General features: G+C 45.6%; 1 protein-coding gene across 5 annotated transcripts in view; it reads right to left on the bottom strand.

Annotated features, from left to right (window-relative positions):
- Positions 1-22,260, bottom strand: part of XDH (xanthine dehydrogenase) — a 117,330-nt gene that overhangs the window by 43,744 nt on the left and 51,326 nt on the right. For 3 of the 5 annotated variants that reach the window (XM_057743172.1, XM_057743174.1, XM_057743173.1), the window contains exons 1-6: positions 16,620-16,742; positions 10,115-10,172; positions 7,145-7,241; positions 5,496-5,604; positions 2,284-2,410; positions 1,364-1,425 (exon numbers count right to left, since the gene is read on the bottom strand). In XM_057743172.1, the coding sequence (XP_057599155.1) occupies positions 1,364-1,425; positions 2,284-2,410; positions 5,496-5,604; positions 7,145-7,241; positions 10,115-10,172; positions 16,620-16,661 (495 nt within the window). In that variant the 5' untranslated portion in view covers positions 16,662-16,742. Of the gene's footprint in view, positions 1-1,363; positions 1,426-2,283; positions 2,411-5,495; positions 5,605-7,144; positions 7,242-10,114; positions 10,173-16,280; positions 16,395-16,619; positions 16,743-22,260 lie in introns of those variants that run through there. The other 2 variants (XM_057743176.1, XM_057743175.1) reach the window with 2 other exon arrangements.

Raw genomic sequence — 22,260 nt, 5'->3', positions numbered from 1 at the left:
CTGCCAGGCAGCGGGAGTGAAGGAGGTGTGGCCATACCATGGACTCAGGAACAATTTCAATGCTGATAAAACTCGGACCCTCAGAAGGAGCATAATTGCCAGCTACACTCAAAAGCCCTCCTCATTTGAGAAACTAGGAGGGCTGGTTAGAGTGTATCTCTTTGATAAGCCTCCTATGAAACAAATACATGGACAAGATTCATGATCCCTGGTTCTCAGGGGAGCCTAAGCAATACATGAAGATCAAATATGGGTAAAGGAAGAAATGTACCAGCATCATAACTTATGTTGCCATTTACTGAAAATGTAAGATGTGCCAGGCATCCTTCTGAGAGATTTACAAGAAGATCTTCCCACAAGCACTGTAAGGTGGGGATTATTCTAATCTGCATTTTGGAAACAAGGAAATTTGCCCAATATCATGCATCAGTTAAGTGATGGAATGGGATTTGAACCCAGGTCTGCAGATTCTGAATCTAAGCTTTCAATCATTTTCATTTCAATCCATACCTCCTAGTTCCTCATCAGCCAGCAGTCACCGGGGTGTGACGTTTCCCATCCTTAGGGCCCGCATCTCCATCTCCACCCCTTGGACTCTTTGGACACAATACTCCTTTTTGTACTATACCAACGCTAAAGGTCAGTGCAAGGCACAGGAGTCTGTGACTCTTGCCGCAACCCAGAATCAAATTGAGAGGAGACGGTTTGATTGGAGTCAGGATCAACTTGACCCCACTGGGGAATCAGGTAAAATCTGGGGAGATTAAGTCAAGAAGGGAGAAGCCAGCCCTCTGTCCTCCTTGCCAGATGGCAGGTGTGTGACTGCATTTATGTAATCAATGCTCGTGCACCCCAGCTGCGGTTTCTCACTCAGAGTTATGTGAATACTGCAGGCGTTCACACACTGTCTGGAGATAAAATTAGCAGTTTCATAAGCCCAGCAGACTGCCAACTGCAGAGAGAAGCCAGGACGGGAAAGGAGGGAGGGGTGTGGGTACTGACTCAGGCTGGGTTGTTATTAAATGCCACGTTCAGCCCCTGTGCCACAGGTTGAGCCCAACCCGAATGCCCTGGGCATCGGGCTCCTAGGCGGCACATCTCTTCCAGGAACCAGCTCCCCAGGCTTTCCCTGGAAGGAAAGTCTCCATGCTATTGATGAGAATCACCACCTCCGCCCGCCCCCCAGAAGAAGAATGGCAGAGCCCAACGCCCGTGCCAGGTACCTGCAGCAGAAGGACCCCCCAGCTGGCCATCTTATCTTTCTTCTCTGTAACCAGGGGCCCTTGGCATCCCTCCCAAATGTAATTCCTGAGTGTTGCTGCTTCAGGAGCAGGGCCACTGCTGTCCCAAGGCCCCCACTTACCTTAGCGAAGGTCCGGAAGCCCTGGAGGATGGGTCTGTAGCCTGTACAACGGCACAGGTTTCCTGTAAGCAAAGGAAAAAGCTGCAATGTCAGCGCAGGCCCCAGGGCAGCTAAGGGGTTTGTGGCTCTCTCCCAGCTCAGTTAAATTCTCTCTTTACGTATTCTATTTTCCTTGTTTGGAAGGACCCTTCTCCTTCTTGTATCCCTGACTTCAAAACATCTACCACTTCTTCCAGGAAGCCTCCCTAGAATGCCTGGACTGAATTAGGTGCCCCTCCTAGGTCCTCTCATGGTGCCTAGTCATAGCGTTATCAGTGAGCTTATCAAACTACATTATAAACTCCCTCGTACCCTGTATAGTGCCTGACATATAATAGGACTTCATAGAACTGACTGAATAAATGATGCACTGAAATGGACTGAATCGATGGGGAGCCTTCCCTACTCAATTTAGAGGAACGGATAGCAGGTCCAACCACCTGGGCCCATTTGCAGAAGGCAAGGCTCGGAATCATGGCTGCCTTCCTCGTACATGGCCTTTGCCCTGCACAATCCTGCTCTGGGGAAGCTGCAAGGGAAGCCATCATGTCATTAGCTTCTGTGCAGCTTCCCCAGATGAGCTCCTCCCATGCCAGCCACTCACGGCCACCCCATCCCAGCACGGGGTGGGGGCAGGAAGACACCTCAGGAAGACAAGCACGAACTCAGGAGACCCAGAAGGTCTCCAAACCACCCAAGGGTCCTTCAAATGAAGAAAGAGCCAAACAAGGTAAATCTTGGCCACCATGGTGGAGTGGCCCAAGACATTCCCTCAAAAGGAACCGCCTAGCCCATTCCTAGCTTCCACTCTGGCCCCACTCTCCCCTCCGCAGAGCCCCACTTGCCACTCCAGCTCCTAGGCTGTGCCTCAAGGCCCTTACCTTGGAAGGCATCCTCAATCTCCTCAACAGTGGGCTCGGGCTGGTTCCGAAGCAGCGTGTACATGCTCATGACGATGCCGGGGGTGCAGAACCCGCACTGGGAGCCATGACTTTTGGCGATTCTCTCCTAAAAGGGGCAGGTGACATAGACGCCTGTCTTGGCGGAACTCCTCCCAGGCTCCTTACGTGACTCAGCTGAAGCAAGCCCACGTCGACAGGCAGTGTAGGGTAACCATCCCTGCACAAAGTCACATCCTAGTGCCACCACTTACCAGCGGTGACCCCGGCCAGGTTACCGAGCCTCTCTAAGCCTTGTCTATATGTCTAGGGCCATCCCAGCACTTAAGAGATTCAATGAGATCACTCACGTAAAACTCTTAGCATCATACCCGGCATGGAGTAGGGAGTCAACCAACGGCAGTTATTAATAGGACAGCCCCCCTCAAAGAACAACGACTACTAGAGCCAGAGAGGCCTTCTCAGCCTTCATTCCCTCCACTAGAGAGAGGAGGAAGCAGGCCCAGAGATTTAAGGGATGTAAGACCACACGTGGTGAATACAAGAGCTGTGTCAGGTTCTTTTCACTATGCTACCCCACAATCCAAAATCAACCAAATGAATGTATTTTATTCCAAATTAGAATGCTATTGTATTCTTATATGAAGGCAATCCTTGAAGTCCAATGGGTGGGGACTTAAGAACTGGGAAACGTGTGATATAGAATTCACTGAAAGCATTGAATGTCATAGAATTTTCGTTCAAAACTATAAGATTTTTATTACAAGGAGGTTCTCCTCATTTACACTATTTTTTAATCTCTTGGGACTCACTCTTGGAACTTACATTAAGTAAAATTGCTAGAATGTTGTATCTCCAGTGCCTAGCATGGATAGTCATTCATTTGACAAATATTTACTAAGAACCTATTACGTACAAGGTGTAGCAAAGGCACTGGGGATGGAGAGTGAAGAAGAGAGATGAGGTTCCTGGTCTTATGAAACTCACATCCTAGTAGGGGAAATACTGACAAAAACAAAAGAAAATTTGAGGTGGAGCTCAGTGCTATGTAGAGAATTGGTACAAGAGGACAAGACCCAGAGTAACTAGTGGCTACTCGGTATGGTCAGAAAAGCCGTTCTGAAAAAGTGACTTTTGAGTTGAACTTAATGACATGATTTGGAACAGAGAGAACAGAGAGTGCAAAGCCTCTGAGCACAGACAGCGCAAAAGCCTGATGCGCTAGAGCTGCTGAACGGCCAGGGTGGGCGGAATCCTGGAACAAGAGACGTCAGCTGGGGGAACAGGCGGCAGCCAGTCCACGCGGCTCTTCATAAGCCAGGGTTGGGGGCATCCGGATTGTTATTCTGGGTGTGATGATGGGAAGCCTGTAGGGGAATTTGAGCAGGGCTTAATACGATCAATCGTGTATTTTTAAAGAATCACTCCAGCTATTGGGTAGGGAATGATTGTGGGGGCAAGAGAAGAAACGGGGGACCAGGATGCTGAAGTGTCCCAGGCAAGAGGGGATGGTGACTTGGACCAAGCAGTCATAGGGGAAACGGAGAAAAAAATGAAGCTTTCGTAGTAGGTTTTGGAGGTAGACTAGATATTTCTTCTGGATGGATTGGTTGTGGTGCATGAGAGCAAGAATCATAGGTGACTCCTGGATTTTTGTCTTGAGCAACTGGGTGGATGCTTTTGCCATTGATTCAGATGGAGGAAGACTGGGGAAGAAAGAAGTTGGGGGGAAATAGGGTTTTGTTACATCTGAGATTAGACACCCATCTAGTGATTGAAGAAGGCAGCTAGAAATAGGAGTCTGATCTCCGAGGAGAGATTGAAGCTGAAGATACAAAAATGATGCATTCACATGCAGAGGGCTTTAAACTCACCTTGGGAGAGTGTGAAGGTGGAGAAGGGATGGGCCCCAGGCCAGAGCCCAGGGCGCAGCATCGACTAGGGCCTGAGCCGAGGCAGAGCCGCACATGGTGCGCATGGAGGTAGGTGGAAGGTGAGGAAAGTGTGGTGTCGTAGAAGCCAAGAGAAAAACGTAAATGGACAAGGGGGAAGTGGAATCTACAGCTTATCTGGAGCCAAAAGAAGTGCGTCAGGAATAAGGATCTGTTCCATTGGAAAGGGAGGACCTTCACCTGACTGTATGGATATGATCCCCGTGTTTAAATGGCTCATTCTTTCTTTCATCTATTTGTTTCAAAGAAAATTACAAGCCCTCATTAATACTCTCACATCTGCTGCAGGTTGGACAAGTTTAGTAATCTACCCCTTTCCTGCCTAGGAAGCAAAGCCACAGAGGTGACATAATCCCGTCCCACCCCACTCTGACCCCACGTGACTGGCTCAAGAGTCTCCCTGCAGGGAGTATAATTAGCTCGCTCAAGCAGCGGCCCTGGCTCCAGGATTCACGAAAGGGACCCAAGGGTGGCAGGATCTGAATGACATGGTCAAGGGAAGATGAAGAAAAGGGTGTGGCTCAGGCACCTTCTGTGATTACAATCTTCCAAAGACCTCCTGCCTCAGTTTCCCTAAACATAAGCACCCAGAACAGTGGCCTTTCCTTCCCACTGTGCTCTGCTCGCACAGGGGCTCCATTCCACCTTCTACGAGCATCCTTTCTCTCTCCACAAACCCCTCAGGCTACTGCCCACTCTTCCCCGAAGTGTTCCTGATTTCAGTCCAGGTCAGACACCCACGTGTCTTCGTTCTCTGACTCAGCACTTGCTCACCTCCATTTTAATGAGTCCACGTCTATATGATCTGTGGGTGGGAGGTGAGAGGTGCAATGAAATTACCATTGGAGGGAGGAGGGAGGAGGTGGACTTTTTATGAAGGGGCACAGAGTATCTGGAATCTTCAGTCTGAGAAGGCAAGGGGGCTTCCTAAGCACACGCGGGCACAAGGTGAGGAAGCTCCCCTGCCCCTCCTCCCTCCGGCTCTGGCACAGCTGGATTTCCCAGCCACCAGATCCAGTTGACCTCTTGGTTCCCACAGGGCTATGCAATGTCATATCCACCCAGACGCAGGAGGGAGCTTCAGGCTCGGGTGTCTATTTCTGCCTCACAGCCATCCCGTCACCTCCACGAGGAGCTGGGGAGGTGGCTGGGCTAGAATGCCTCCCTCCTTAGCCCGGGGAAGCGACACTCAGCCCAGCAACCCAGAGCAAGGATGCCGCCTTGGTGAGAGCCTCTGGTTACCTGCACAGGATGCAGCCTCGTCTTGGTGCTTCCGATTCCTTCCACAGTCGTCACAGCAACATGGTGCAAGGAGCAGATGGGGGCCAGGCAGGCATTGGCAGAAAAGTGACTGGAACCCCAGATTAAGGCCACTCCCTTGACCACTCAGGTTATTAGAGCAGACCTTAGGGCAGGGTCTGGGAGATTTATGATGCCTGTGTCATTTCTCTTCACTCTACATTATGTTCTTGTCTTTTCTACAGGTGGTCCTCACCTCTCCACCCAAGACTCCAGGCCTGAGCCCCTCCAGCATCCTGTGGGGTCAGACATCAGGGCGCCCTAGGCCTCTGAGCAGGTGCATGGGAGCCAGGGTCACTTTCAGCTGTTTCTTACTCAGCCCAACCCTGGGGGCTGAGTCAAGAGGAAGCTCCCGGCAGGTTCCAGGCCCAACGTGTGCTCCTCTCTCTGCAAGGCCCATCCTTAGCTGCTTCAGGTTCAGAACCTCCTGTCACTTTTGCTTCCCTGCTTTCACTCACCTCCATTTCTCCCATTCCTCTGTGGGGAGGGGGAGGGGAGAATCCCCAGGCGACATGGGACACCAACCCCTTAGACACAGCTTCCCCACATCCACCCCTTTATTCATCAGGCATTCCTTCACACAGCCAACATCAGTTACTGAAGGCCAACCACATGCCAGGCACTCTACCGAGGGCTGAGAAAATAAAGGTGAATAAGGCGGAATTTCTGTCCTTTAATAGCTTGCCTTCAACTCAAGAAAACAGAAGCCAGTGTGAAGATGCAATTTAAATATCTTATGGTAAGTGCTTCAGGAGGGCTATGCACAGGGCACCATGGGACCAGCAGAGACAACGGGCACTCAACCCAGTCTTGGGAGGTCAAGGAAGGCTTCCTGGAGGAGGTGATATTTTGCTCAGTCCTAAAGTGCTAGTAAGAGTTAGCCAGTAGAGAAGTCCTTGAAAAAAGGACATTCAAGATGGGCAACAGCTCATGCAAAGACCAAGAAATGAGTGGGCATGGAGTAGTGGTAGTTTACAATTATTTCTGCATGAATGGAGTGCTGGACCCATGAAGAGAAAGAAAACTGGAGAGGAAAGATGGGGAAAATTGAAACACCTCATGTGTCAAGCCAAAAGCTTGGACTTTAATTTGCGGACAATGGAGGCCTATTGAACGATTTCATGGGACGTGAAATGACTGAATTTTAAAAAGATGATTTTTTCAGCAGTTCATAATCTTGTCCATATTTATAAGCCAGGAAGATGCTTCCTAAGACATCATTCTACAATATCTCTGTTCATGATGAAAGCCAACTTAGAAACGAAGGGGCTTATGCACATGTGTACACATGCACACTCACACACATGCACACTCTCACACATGCACACACATGCACACTCACACACATGCACACACACATGCACACACATGCACACTGACATGCACACACATGCGCACGCACATGCACAGCCACACACATGCACACACACATGCGCACACGCATGCACACACACACATGCACACTTTCACACATGCACACTCACACACATGCACACTCACACACATGCACACTCTCACACACATGCACAAGCTCAAAAGCTGACCCCTGCATCATAGTCCTCAAAGGCCATCAGCCAGCAGGCAAAGGATACACGATCTTGTCCTGGAGACGATCATACTTGGAAAGCATCACCGTGCAAGCTCCGCAGCCCCCTTCTCCACAGCCCAGCTTGGTCCCTTTCAGCCCCACTGGATGGTCAAGGGTTAAGGAATATGAACTCAGAGAAAAAAAGCCTTTGTTGGGCTGCTGGGAAATGCCTGGGCTGAGCTTCTAGTGAAGAGCCCGCCCTCCACACACAGGCTCAGGCCCCTCAACCTGGGAGGCAGCAGACCCACTGAGCCTCCCATTCAAAGAGGCTGCCTAGCACCCCAGGGAGGCAGGGGATGGGGCCAGCTCCACTGAACAGAAGAGGAAAGGCACCAGCACCCACCTGTCATCCCCTGGGACCAGAGTTCCACTGCTCTCTAGTCCTGGAGATTTTCTTGGGATTGAGGTCTTCTAGGTGTAGTCTTAACAGGCCCCTAACCTTGTGGTCTCACTGGGCAGGTGAATCAGGCACCTCAAAGACTGAACACGTGGGGCAGCCCTCACATCACCCAGGCTGGGCTTGCCATGAAGCCACTTGGGACTTGCCGAGTTCAGCTTCCCTCATCCCTCCACCAAACCTGTTGGACTGATGAAGTCCAGCAATCAAAATTATAGCTGGACCAGGGACTTCTGAATATCTATTCCATAGAATATGTGAATGGAAATTAAAATGAAGATATTTTTGAGGTCAGAAACCAATATTGGAGCCATCTCATATATTGGGAGAAATAAAGACTCTGATACTTTGTGCTTGAAAAGTGCCTAGCTAATAGGCTATTCTGGAGAACAGCAATTATGGTGGCCTCCTTCCCTGGGACACACGGGCTCCATTGCTTCTTTTCTCTCAGGTCCACAGGCCTCCAAGCCACCCAGCTTCCTATTGAAGATGGAAGGAGCTGAGGCTATTATTTCCTGGCCACTTCCCTAATTTCAAGATAAAACTAATAACTAACAATGATAGAGCATCTTCTACTTGGAAAGCACCTATACACATGGACCTCTTTGATCTTGACAATAATGTGGTAGTAGGTAGGGCAGGAACTGTAGGAAGGAAGGAAAGTAGGAAGGAAGGGGGAGAGAGAGAAAGAGGGAAAGAAAGAAAGAAAGAAAGAGAGGGAGGGAGGGAGGGAGGGAGGGAGGAAGGAAGGAAGGAAGGAAGGAAGGAAGGAAGGAAGGAAGGAAAGAAAGGAAAGACTGAGACAAGATGTAACATGAGTCCTGCAAGGTAACAGTCACTCGTGTTACCTTGAGTGTTAGGGCCAAAACACAGTCGTCTGACTCCAGAGTGGGGGCCTCGTCCTTCACCATGCTGCTGCCTCTTTTAAAGCACAGCTAGGGAGGTCTATCTAGGTCTTGAGTTATGCTTTTCACTAGTCTGGACATATGAGATCAGCAGTTTAGACCACCCTAGGGGCACATGAGGACGAATGGAAGCAGTCCTCAGTAGTCTAGAGGTCTTCTGCTAGCCTGGGGATCTTTCTGGAAGCCAGGGTACAAGTCAAAGCTAGGGTCTTCCCTCTCGACGGGAGCTCCCACAAATGAACTCTCAACACAAGCAGCAACAAGCCACGAGGACATCATATTTACATGCTAACTTTCAGGTATGGATTTCATTTGAGATTTGGCCTTTAAACCAGCCAACTGCTATGATCAGGAATTTCTGAGGCTGTCAGGTCTTCAAAACCTTATTAGAAATCTAAAATTGACATCAACAATCTTTAAGAATGAGCTGCTCTTCCCAGACCACCCAGGTAGATGGGCTGGAAATGGAGTTCCATGCAGTCCCCTGGTCCCACTAAGTGACTCCGCCTCTACAAAAATGCCATCAGGTCCATGTGCTATGAACCTCCAGACCTGCACCCTCCAGGTCAAAGTACACTAGAGCCAGCCGCTCGCTGATAGGAGGCGAAAGAACCAGAGGCAAGGCCATGGATTCCAGGCTCGCTTCTGCAGGGGCTGAAACAATCCTTTGTTGTCCTAAAATATGTCACTGGAAGGAGCCACCAGACATCCCTGCCTCTGGGAGCCACATGGGTTTATTGACAGTGGTCAGATGCGCATTGCTCTCCAACAGATCCCTAGAGGGTTTCCAGTGCGGGTGGGAGTCTCAGAGCGTGGCCCTGGGCTTCAGTCCAGGTCTGCCAGCATTTGCCCAGAAAACATGATGGGGAGACAGGTCCCTTACCACGTCCAGCCTCATTTTCTCCTCTGCCAAAGGGCTCGCTGTGGGGTCAGTGAGAGAGCCTTGAACTCCACCCATATATGGTCAGTGTTAACATTAGCTCCATTAATGTTAGCTCCTACCCTATCTTTGTTGTTGTTTTTGTTCCAGGGTCGCAGAACACTTTCCTTCTACAGAAGAACAAAAGGGATGGGGGATCGTAGAGAAGCCCTCCCCACGCTGGGGGCAGCGTGGCACCCCCCACCAAGGGGTCCCCCACTCCATGCTTCCCAGAGCCCGCCATTCCCACAGTGGATGGTGCCTCTACATGATTCCCAGCTCAGGCATCCCTTTCCCCAAACCTACCCCTTCCCCTGACTTTCTCTCCACCGTCCTGGGAAGCCCATTTATGTATTAGCAAAGGTCTGCTGAGGCAGGCCCTGCTCCTCCTGGGGGTGGGGGGAGGGAAGTGACCATGAAGCTTGCCAGGGCTAAGGAGGGCCTTTTGGAGCTGCTTGTTTTACAGGCCCAGGATTAAACCTCGGCGTTACTAGAGTCTTAAATGCAAGAGACCTTGAAGAACATCAAGAACCATATACTTACTCGGCAGCTGAGAATTTCAGCTTGACTTCCCAGGGTCACACAGCCCAAGTGACAGACCTGCAGCTCAGACACAGGGTCCAGAGCCCTAACCCAGTGCTCTTCCCTCTGCACTTCACAGCCTCCAGACCAGTCACTGGCAAACGGCGTAAGGCCCAGAGAACGAGTCCCCGGAGCCCTCTCTCCCTCACCCCCTCTCCAGAGTCAGGATACACTTTCTTCTCAGGTAGGCCAAAAGGGTTGTTTCTGGATCTGCATCTTTCTCCACCACCTACAAGAACAAACACAAAAGAAAACTATGGCATAGGTATACTTAGCCATTGTCTCATCGAAGAATTTGTAGAGTTAATGGAGATGTGCTAAATATATCATGAAAATGAAGTTGTTTTTCTTGATAATTCCGTAAGATGAACATATTAGCTGCAAGCCAAGTTGTGCACCTGCTGACACCTGCAATGTTAAAATGGTGCATTAGTGCTCAGCTCTGGACCACCGCAGAGCCCTTAGGTGTGGCATCTGCCACGCTGGGCTGACTAAGGCCAAGTCCTCTTCAAGCTGAACATGCCGTTCCATTTCCAGCTGCTGGAGTACATCTATGAATGCCAGGGACAGCCGAGGGCAGCCACATGCAGACCTCTGTCTTTGCTCCTGGAGTGCAGGCACTCAGGCAATACATGGCCAGTCTGTGGGCCTGTGCTCATAGTGGGGTATTGCATGCTTTGAGTTATCACAGTCAACAACACTAATGTGGGTTAGAAATGGAGCAGAAGGGACTTCCCTGGTGGCACAGTGGTTAAGAATCCTCCTACCAATGCAGGATACACGGGTTCAAGCCCTGGGTCGGGAAGATCCCACATGCCCTGGAGCAACTAAGCCCGTGCACCACAACTGCTGAGCCCATGTGCCACAACTACTGAAGCCCGAGTGCCTAGAGCCCATGCTTCAAAACAAGAGAAGCCACCGAAGCCATTGCAATGAGAAGCCCGCACACCACAACAAAGAATAGCCCCTGTTGGCCGCAACTAGAGAGAGGCCACACACAGCAACAAAGACCCAACACAGCATAAATAAATAAATAATAATAAAAAAAAGAAATGGAGGAGAAATCTCAAACCAAAGGCCCATGAACAGAATGTTCAATAAGATGGAAAGGTTGTCTACAAAGTACGGTGCCAGTTCCTGACGCACATCATCAAAGGAAATCTATGAAAACCTATTTCACTTCTTCTCATGCATTATCAAGCCTAAAAGTGTTTGGGTGATTAGGATGATTAAGGGGAGAGAATATGTGATAAGAGTTTCTTTAGAGAGAGCTGTACTATGAGTCCCACATCTTCCTAAAGCTGGGAGGAGGAGGTATCTGCCTCGCATTTCCAACTTCATGAGGCACTTCCATAGCCCTACATGTAAAGTTCACATGCAGCAGGGCATGTGGTGGTCTGGCTTATCTAAAAGCTAGAGAAAGTCTTACCTGACAAGCTGAGGAAGAATTGTAGTGTAAGGATTGATGTGTGCTCCCAGAGTTTGGAAGAGCAAAGGATGTGAAAGTGTTGGCCATGGACCTAGCACAGGCCACACATGAGAGAGAGAGTTTGCTTGAATGTGTTTAAATCACAGCTGAGAGACTGCCTACAGGAGGTGATGGGACCTCCATCAGAGTCTGTGGAGCGGACCTCTCAAAACTGGAGACTGAGGGAGAGAAGCCAGACTGAAAAAACACACCCCTCATGTCATGAGACTTGCAATTGAAGATTCCTAGCAGTGGGGAGTCATCCTACACCAGCACCTATTAAACAAGAACTTTCTCACTACCCTCTCTTCTCTGTCCTGAATTGAAACTGTGTTTGGCAACTTATAATTGCCCATAGGATTTTTTATTGACTAAAAGTAATCCAGAAGGTCATGAAACTACCAGAATTTACCCCTTGAATAAAGTTGAGAGGAAAGTAGAAGATAAAATTAATTTTCTTTTATGATTACACCTAACATGTCCAGCTTGTTCAAAGTCCTGTTTACAAATTTCACAAAAGAATTGTTTCTTTTCTCTTAGAGAACAAATCATAAATGCGCAAAATAAAGATCCTTATTACCTTTCTCACAGATGGCAGTAAGAGCCTCTTAGGTTACTACCCTCTCCTTCTTCCTGTCCTGCTGCTCTCCTTTTAACACATCCCATCAGTTCTCGGCTCGATGTCTTCAGTGACCTCCTACATGTTCAAGATAGCACCCAAGTTCCTTAGGGTGTCTTTCAAGACCCTTTTCAATGTGTCCCCAATCTTCATTTTCAGCCTGTCCTGCTCCTACTCCCCTGCCAAGCTGATCTTCATACTCTAGTGAAAATACAACTTAAACCTTCTAACTCCTGTGCCTTTGGCCATTCCATTCCTCTTCTACCTGCATCTTGACTTATCGGAAGACCCCAAACACTTCCCTATCATCCCAGTCACAAGTGGTCCAACCTTCCTTGAATTCCTCAGAGAATGACCATGACACTCTCATGGCATAGCTGCAGTGTTTGCCCCAGCAAACACCACAGAACCCTCTCTCAACAGGATGCCCAAAGGAAATGTGTATTCTAAAAGAAAGTCACTGTGGGGAAGTGAGCTTAGGAAATGCTAGGTTAAACAGATTGTGCTGGTAAAACTCAAGCACCAAAACAAATAACAGCCATAATGGATTATAACCCATTAAATAGCATTAAAACTCATGAGTCCAAACTGATCATTCATAAATAAACAAACAAACAAGTAGGAGAGAAAGGAAAGTTATTCCTGACAGAAGAACGCCAACTAGTAAATATGGTTGTAATCAGCACGATAACTGATCCAGTCAAGAATCATCAATGGATGCTGCAACTAGTGGGTGAAAGTTTGATAATCAAGATATTTACCTAGTCCCATAGGATCTTGTCACAGATTAGTCATTAATTAGAAAGGGGAAAAGAGTCATCTTATGGTGGATAAACCTGGTGGACACCACCTTCCAGAGTTCAAATCACAAATAATGGGGAGAACCGATAACTTGTGCTTCCTGATACAATCTACCAAGAAAGACTCGTCACGTCGCTGGTACTCTGCCCAAAATGCAGACTCTGAGTCTAAGTATAAGAAAGCATGACACAAACTCAAAATGAGGGACATTCTAAAAAATAATGGCTTGTTCTCTTCATAAACATCAATGTCACAAAAGACAAAGGAAAACTAAGGAACTGATCCAGATTAAAGGAGACCAAAGAGACGTGACAACTAAGTAGGAGGCATGATCCTGGATCCTGGGATTGGAGGGGGAAAGCCATAAAGGACATCATTGGGAAATTTGGAATAATGCTCTACGTAAAGTCTATAGATTAGACAAAAGTGTTATATTAGTGCTAGACATTCTGGTTCTTATAAATAGATTGTGGTTCTGTAAGAATACCCTTATTCTTAGTTTAAGAGATAAAGAAGCATGATATCTGAAACTTATTTTTTTATATTTATTTATTTATTCATTTGGCTGCATCAGGTCTTAGTTGTGGCACAAAGGATCTTTGTTGTGACAAGCGGGCTCTCTGCTTGTGGCGCGCAGGCTCTAGAGCGCACAGGCTTATTTGCCCTGCAGCATGTGGGATCTTAGTTCCCCAACCAGGGATTGAACCTGCGTCCCCTGCAATGGAAGGTGGATTCTTAACCACTGGACCACCAGGGAAGTCCCTGATATCTGAAATTTATCCTCAACAGTTCAGAAAGAAAATTTTATACTTTATGTATTTATTCCAATTAATTGCATGCATAAATAAATATATAGCATTATGTATTTATGTACCTATGTATATACATAGATCTATACACATGTATACATCATAGGTATATATACTTAAAGAGAGGATGTTAAAGAAAATGTAGTAAAATGTTAACAGATGTTGAATGTGGGTAAGTTTATTTAATATTTCTTTGTATTCTTCTTGCAACTTCCTTGTCAATTTAAAATACCCTTAAAGTACAAAGTTTGAAAAACAAATTTCTTTAGTAGAGGGTTTCTCAGGGTGTTAATATTCATCCATTCATTCTGTCCACATTAATTGAACACCTACTATGTGCCAACACTATACAAAGTGGTCTAAGAATATCTAAGAAGAGTATCTTGTGGGGATACTTTTCTTTGAAATACATTTTGGAATATGGTACTTTACCTAATCACAATCCAATTTGTCACTAGTTCATAAGCTCCCCAAAGATAAGTGCCTGGTCTTAGAGATCATATGCCTCCAATGCATACGTGTCCCATAGGCTCAGGCCTGGGAGGAGACTGTAAGTGTTGACGACGTGGGTGGGTGAGAGACTGAGTGTGTGTGGACTCATCACTGACTGCTGTTTCTCGTGGGGTCACTCCTGGACACTTTCAGCTGCATTCTACATGCCAAATCTTCCCAGACTCCTCCTGGGGCCACCATCTACACTAGCCAGAGAGTGACTGTTTGGGAAAACAAGGATCCTACCTTCTAAGAGGATGGTCACTACAGTGATATCAAAATCCTAGGCAGTTCTTTCCCTTTGACTCTGACTCAGAAGATGTGGAAACCATAGTCACCAAGGCCTGTCACCACCACAGAAGGCCCTAGAGGAATTTGATCATTTGCATCTTACACCCTTTCCAGGACCACAGCAAGTGAAGACAGAGTCCTAGACAGTGGTCTGAAACAGGAAAAGTAGGAAGCTGATATTTAAGAATGAATCACCAAGTTCCAACAGCTTCTTTGGTAACCTCCTTGCACAATATCTGGTAACGAAAAATCTAAAATATCTTGTGAATAGAATTCACAAGAAGAAACTTATAACTGCCTTGATTTGACTGCTAATTCCCTTGCTTGGTCTATTTTTTATAGCACTGCTTTCAACTCATTCCTCTTTGCATTGCCTCACCACCTTTCCAACAGATTCTCAAAAGGCCACACATTTATAAAATTAAAAGCACCGATATTCATCACAGAAACTGGTAGTAGTAGAAGCTTCAAGAGACAGTAGGGTTTGATGTAATGATACCATGTAAAAATTTTAAATTGCTTTCCTAAGGTGAAAATAAAATACATGGGGAAACAATTTTCACCAAACAAGATTTACCTTGAAATTCTCCTTTCTAGATCCAGTGCATTATAGCAAACCATCCCCAAAGAAGGATACAACCTCGTACTGTCACACATGAGTTGATGGCTTAATAAAAAATCAGACCTTAGAGTGAGACTTTGCCTTAGAAGTCGCTGAATCCGGCTTCTCACCCAACATAAAAGTTGCTTGGAAAAATGCCATGAAGATGCCTCTGTGTAAGTAATGGGTTGAGAAAGCCAATTCAACAACTGTTTCTTAAATCTCTACAATGTAATTGCTGAACAGGACAAAGTCGTTGGAATTCTTGGCTGCAAGTCTTACAACCAGCAACATGGAAGCTTTGCCCTACCTCTTAGTTTGCTACCAGAGTCCAGTCCTGAAAGATAGTCAGCACAGACAGACAACTCTGCACCTGAAAGAGCACAGCTGACCACATTCCCAAGGACCACCTGGTGATACCACTCAACCTGAATCCAACAGTCCTGGGAGCACTGATGATGCAATGGCTTGTGGAACTCCCCTGCTAGTCACCCAAACGCACTCTGACAGTTTAAGCACTGCATGCATTTTAGTTCTTGAAAATTGCCTCCAAAGTAGCCCGGTTTCTCAACTCAAAATTGCCAATATTGCAAAAGACATAAAATCGCTCTGACGACTGGATACAATCATCACTAATACTGTCCACACAGCCATTCACAAGGTGCAACCACAGCTACCTTCTTATTGTCCCTTTCCTTCCCATCCGGGGAGCTGAAGCAGATGTGAGCACCTCAGCACCCATGGAGGGAGTGCAAGTGGACAATGGAGACAATGTGATGTGTTTGTCCCCTCTTCTCCCTGCACCTGCATCAAAATCTGCAAAGATTCTCACCTTCTAAGGCTACAAGGACTGGTACCCTTGTCATAGACCCCCTCTGCCCCACCCCAGCCCCATCTTCCCTAGGTCTCTGTGCACTAATGAAGTTAATCCAAGTGAGTAATTTTTCTCAAAGTAAGAGGTTTGCAATATTTGTATAAGTGGGTCAGTGGCGGCGGGGGCAGGGCGGTGCAGATGGTGCCCTTTAGGAAACAAAAATTGTGGCCTGCCACAAGATGTCAGTACATGTCCTCACACAAGTTAGCTGTTATATTTACATGGGTGAACTATCAGACTCAAAGCTGTGTAGATCTTATACCCTGAGATTAGCAAGAAAACGCGTTCCTGCTCCTTTTATCAGTAAAGAGAGCAACACAGTAAAGAGAGCCTTAGGATACACTTGATTAAACACAGAAATGGAGGCGATCTCCAATCGCACCTAGAACCCTGTCCACCTTTCTCAGCTTCTCTCCACCTGTCTCAGCTTCCTGCCGGTGTCTCTATTACTGCGAAGAGGCGGCAGGGAGTGTGGGTGGAGCTCACAGACTCCTTTCTTCTCCTTTGCCTGTGAGTATCTTGACTGCGTTCTAACCCTGAGAAGGTCTTCTTTCCCCAGTGTTACCCCAAATGCAGCAACAGCTTTGAAGGGAGAGAGAGAAAGAGAGCAAACAAATGAGGGAGAACACAAGAGAGAGACAACAAGAACAGGCCTTTTCCAGAGGACACACATCCCTCCCAGGGAGCAGGGAAACCAGAGAAAAGGTCAGCTTCTGCTTACCTTTTTGCCATTCACAAAGAAAACCAACTCATCTGCTGTCATTGTCACTGGTTGGGGGTCCCTGAACTCCAAACACCTTACGCCCAAGAGGCACTGCCAGTTATCACTGCTCTGCAACTTGGAAAGTACGCCTCCCTACAAAAATGAAATGAACTCAGCCAATGGGAGGGACTAAGCTTAGAGCTTCGGGGCACAGAGAGTTCTTGGCAAAAGCCACCCATTTACATAATCAAGGAAAATGCAAACAATCATACACAGTAAATCGCATCCCCAACACCTGTGTCAAAGAGCACAGAGCAGATATCAGCAAGGGGGATGCCTTGGTGCCAGGTGACCCTGGGTCTTGGGCACTACCCTCGTGGAAGCTGCTTCATCCCCCTACTTGCTGAAGACAGAGAAGGGGGAAGGGCCATGGTCATAGTCACTGTCATGGCAATAAAGATGATTCACATCTTCTGCGTCTGCACTTGTCATTTTACCATATAGATTTACAACAACCTAGACTCAGCACTTAGACGCAGGACTCATTCTCCCAGAGCCTGGAGGAGTCTGGAGTCACAAGATGCAGAGTTCAGTGATGCAGATGCAAAATCTGGCATTTGACCTCAGCAGGTCTCTTATCACTTTCAGAACTCACTTATCTTCATCCTGTAGGTGGGCAAATGAATGACATCAAGAGCAAAAGGCTGAGGGACAAATGATGTATGTTTGCAAGTGCTTTGTAAATATGCAAACAATCAAAATTTGTATTACTATTGCAAGTGTATTCTCAACAGCACAACAAAAATAATCCTAATAACAAATCACTTTTGAGGTTTCCCTTCTGTTTCTCTCAGGGAAACACCCTTGATTAAATTGTCAGAAAAACTCACAAAAATATTTCAAAATACTGTACCAAATAAAATGTGCATATCTCGTAGGCATAGGCCAAATTAACACAGAGCTGAAAACCTTCCCGCATCCAGTCTCCATTAACTCCTGGTATAAACACACATGCATATTACCCACCTTGTCAGCACCAATGGGCTGTAAAATCCAGCACCCAGCTTCCCCTCCCCCCACACACACAAACACACACACACGCACACGCACACGCACACGCACACACACACACACACATCTACCAGCATTCTCTCTGGTCTTCTTCTACTCAGCTAGCCTCTCTGAAGTAGGTCACTTCCCCTACACCCCTTGAAGGATATGAGCAGGGAAGAAAGTAGCATTGGGCAGATGTGCTTGGTACAGAAATAACTTAGAGAGACTGAAGACTGCCAGGACATCCACCACGCTGTCAACACAATACCCCTCTCCACAACAGACCTTATGTAAGCAGGAGATGAAATTCCACTTATAGGATGGCTAATCATCCTACTTTGTCCCCAACTGTCTTGGTTTTAGCACTAAATCTCCGGTAAATCCCTCAGTCCAGGGCAAAGTAGGATGATTGGTCAGCATAAAACAGTGGTTCTTAAGTGGGGAGGGGGATGTCCATCCCAGGAGCCTTTTCACAATGTCTGGGCATATGTTTTGGTGACAGAAATCATCAATAATCAATGAATAATAATAATAAAAGAGAGTTTTATTTGAGCCAGGACAGTGTCTCCGATAGTTCTCAAAAACTGTTCCAGAGAAGCATGGTTTTCAGAACAATTGTGTACCTTGTCAGAAAAAAGAACATCTAACATGACAAGAGTACATTTCTTCATGGTTTCAAAACAGAAAGATCAGCACATACACAGCGAGTCAGTAAAGCCCTGGCACCTGGGAAAGGAGATATCATCAAAGGAGTACCAGCACTGGTGTCCCAGGAAGGGAGGCATTTAATATTTATCTTTAAAATGGACAGTTTTACTCTGGTCAGTGCAGCCTTTTTGTTAATCAATTAAAGCAGATGTACAACATAGGTCACAGAACAGGCTGTTTAATAGGTCACAAAAACAGTCTGTTCTAGTTAGCATAAAGTTTAAGCTAAATGATCTAGAAGCCAGAATGACTTCCCCATACCTTGATATGTGAAATTTTCTTCCATCATTTAGTTTTTTTGATTGAATAAAATCTTTCAAAAGAAAGCAGTGATGACCAAAATATTGGTCCCTTGATGCCAGAGTGGTCGCTGCCTGTCCAACATGTCTCTCGGTGCTAGGACTTCCTCTCTTTTTTATAGGAAAAGAGTTGCCTGATTATTCTTATTGGGGAGTCATTAATTAATCAACCAAGGTAAACACAGAGGTATATGATGATGGGTAAACATTTTATAGGCTATATTATCAATTATATCAATTTGTTGCACAAACATGGTATATGTGCTTGGAGCAGTCAACTTAGAGCAAACAGTGACACCTGTCATGAGTACCTGGATAGCTAGGAAAAGAATAATAATACATACTGCGACAATGATTGCTGTCTGTAACGCAAAGCAGGAAAAAAATGCCTATTACTGAGGGGAGCTAACCAAACAGATTATTTAATGGGTTGGTTTCCTATACATCTTTTAGCCTTTTTGCCTTTTGGGAATTTTTTTTCTAAGTGTATACCTACTTTTCCACAGCTGTTGGTATAAGTGCAAGTAATGTGAGCAATAGCACAAAAACCTCTTTGTTCAGCCAGCAACCTCTTTATCAAATACTACTTGGGCTAAGGAGTTGAGGGACGTCTGTTGTGCTGCGATGCTTTTTGCAGTATCCTCAGCTATCTGACCAATGGTAACTGACAAATTCCCGGTCAAATCTCCATTTGCACATACTCCTGCACTAGGAATCAAGATTCCCAGAAGACTTTTCCCCCAGGTATCTTGGTATCCTGCTAAAATGGATCTCTTGACTCTGTAATGAATAGAGAAAGGAGGTTCATCTATTACCTCACATATAGACAATGGAGTAGCATAATGTACCAGTAAACATGATGATTCTGTTTGCCAGCTATTAAGACATTTATGTGCCCATCTTTGGGAAAGTGGGCCAAATTCTAATACCACATACAAAGATAAAACCTGGGGGAACACCAGCAATCTCATTGATAGCCTTGTTAATTGGAAGTTTTCTTAACACAGTATTAAACCATGGGTCATTTTTCTTGCAGGTTTTCCAAAAACTATATGGCATTTGACATTTGAAAGTAATGGCATAATTTACTCGTGTTTTTCTCTTTAAGATGTTTGTTAATTAAGCAAGGCACAGAGTGAAGCGGTCCTAGGGTAAGTAGTATCTGGTCTCTAAGGATTGAGGACAGTATCAGACAAGGGATGGACACATTAATACGTTTTATTTATGTTCAAATAAGAATTTGAAACTGAAATGTCAGGCCAGAGAGAGGTCCGTCGAGGTGAGTGGTAATGTTTGGAACAACAGAAAAATCAGTGATAGGTATTAAGAGGGGCCTACATGAGCCCTGTATTGACTGAGGAATTTGATAACAGATCCAACAATCTGATTGCCCTCAGTAGCCATACGCTATGACAACATTACTAGAGAATGTTCTTTCCATCCTGAACATTGTGGTGAAAGCAATGTTTCAGAAATAAAACAATAATTTTCAATTTGATAGAAAGACAAGCATTTGGTAAACAGTCCAACTGAACTGGTAGAGTAAGTCTTACAGGCCTGGTCCAGATACTTGGTTCAGCTGTCTATACTGACGTCTTCTCATCCTGTCTCGATAGTGCATGCCTTAGTCAGTGACGGCCAGGTGTCAGAAACAGCTGTCAAAGTCCTCTCGGGTGGAGGGGCCCTTTTTAAGTGAGAGATGTGTATCCATGAGTCTATGCCCTTTAATTTGACAGCACATGGATTAGTAAATAATACATGATAAGTTCCTTTACAACATGACTGCAAAGAATCTTTTCTTTGATGTCTTTTCCAATGTGTACAATCTCCCGGCTACAGGTCATGGCGCATCTGATCTTCATCCAAAGACTGATTACTGAGGTAAGCTTCAGAAACAAGCCTAGAATGTCCTTTTAATAATTCAGTTAAGCTTTACAATCATGTAACATAGAAACAAGGAGCCATCTAGGAAATGAGTCTCAGTCAAGAAACATCAAACCCCAATGATATTTATTATCATGAGAGCTTAACACCCATAAAGGTATATTAATGAAACTATTTTTTCTCTCTGAAATTATCCACATCTCTATAAAATATATCCAAATTAATTTGTTTGCAACATAAGTCTGGTTTCAATAAACTTGGCCTGATTGTTTACATAAGTGTAATTAATCATATGGGCTCTTTGAAGTTTGACTTCACTGGGCCTTTTCATAAGGAATCTCAAATGGAATTTTTAAAAGGTTTCTTAAGGCCAGGAAAGTCATGCCAAGGACTTGCCATCAGATTCTGCCTATAATAACTACAGGTTTGGTAGGATTTCTCTCTTCTCAAGATCCAAAATATCTTGAGGTTCCTGTAAGTGCCAGGAAGTGGCCCTCCTTAATCACTTGGTAAGGTTGCTGGGAACCCTGTAAGTAAGGTACCAGCTTGTTTTTTCAATGGGCTTTATGGTCCCATAAAGTCTACCTTAGTTCTTTAAAACTATCTAGCCATACTTTATTTCATGTATATTCCCAAATATGACATTTTGGTTAAAACCATAGTAATTTCATACAGCTCAATATCAAAAAAACAAACAACCCAATCAAAAAATGGGCAGAGTGCTATTTACAATAGCCAGGACATGGAAGCAACCTAGATGCCCATCAACAGATGAATGGATAAAGAAGATGTGGCACAAATATACAATGGACTATTACTCAGCCATAAAAAGGAATGAAATTGCGTTAATTTGTAGTGAGGTGGATGGACCTAGAATCTGTCACACAGAGCGAAGTAAGCCAGAAAGAGAAAAACAAATGCCATATGCTAACTCATATACATGAAATCTAAAAAAATGGTTCTGATGAACCCAGTGGCAGGGCAAGAATAAAGATGTAGATGCAGAGAACGGACTTGAGGGCAGAGGGGGGTTGACGAAGGGGAAGCTGGGATGAAGTGAGAGAGTAGCATTGACATATATACACTACCAAATGTAAAATAGATAGCTAGTGGGAAGCTGCTGCATAACACAGGGAGATCAACTTGATGATTGGTGATGACTTACAGGGGTGGGATAGGGAGGGTTGGAAGGGGTCGCAGAAGGGAGGGGATATGGGGATATATGTACAAATACAGCTGATTCACTTTGTTGTACAGCAGAAACTGGCACAATAGTGTAAAGCAATTATACTCCAAAAATGAGCTTAAAAAATGGGCAGAAGACCTAAATAGGCATTTCTCCAAAGAAGACATATGGGTGGCCAAGAGGCACATGAAAAGCTGCTCAACATCACTAATTCTTAGAGAAATGCAAATCAAAACTACGAGGCATCACCTCACACCGGTTAGATTGGCATCATCAGAAAATCTACAAACAATAAATGCTGGAGAGGGTGTGGAGAAAAGGGAACCCACCTGCACTGTTGGTGGGAATGTAAATTGGTATAGCCACTATAGAGAACAGTATGGGGGTTCCTTAAAAAACTAAAAATGGAATTACCATATGACCCAGCAATCCCACTACTGGACATATATCCAGATAAAACCATAATTCAAAAAGACACATGTACCCCAATGTTCATTGTAGCACTATTTACAATAGCCAGGTCATGGAA

Source organism: Hippopotamus amphibius, chromosome 7 (assembly GCF_030028045.1).
Source record: "Hippopotamus amphibius kiboko isolate mHipAmp2 chromosome 7, mHipAmp2.hap2, whole genome shotgun sequence".
Lineage (NCBI taxonomy): Eukaryota > Metazoa > Chordata > Mammalia > Artiodactyla > Hippopotamidae > Hippopotamus > Hippopotamus amphibius.
Note: the sequence above shows the minus strand (reverse complement) of the source record. Positions and strands in the feature narration are given on the sequence as shown.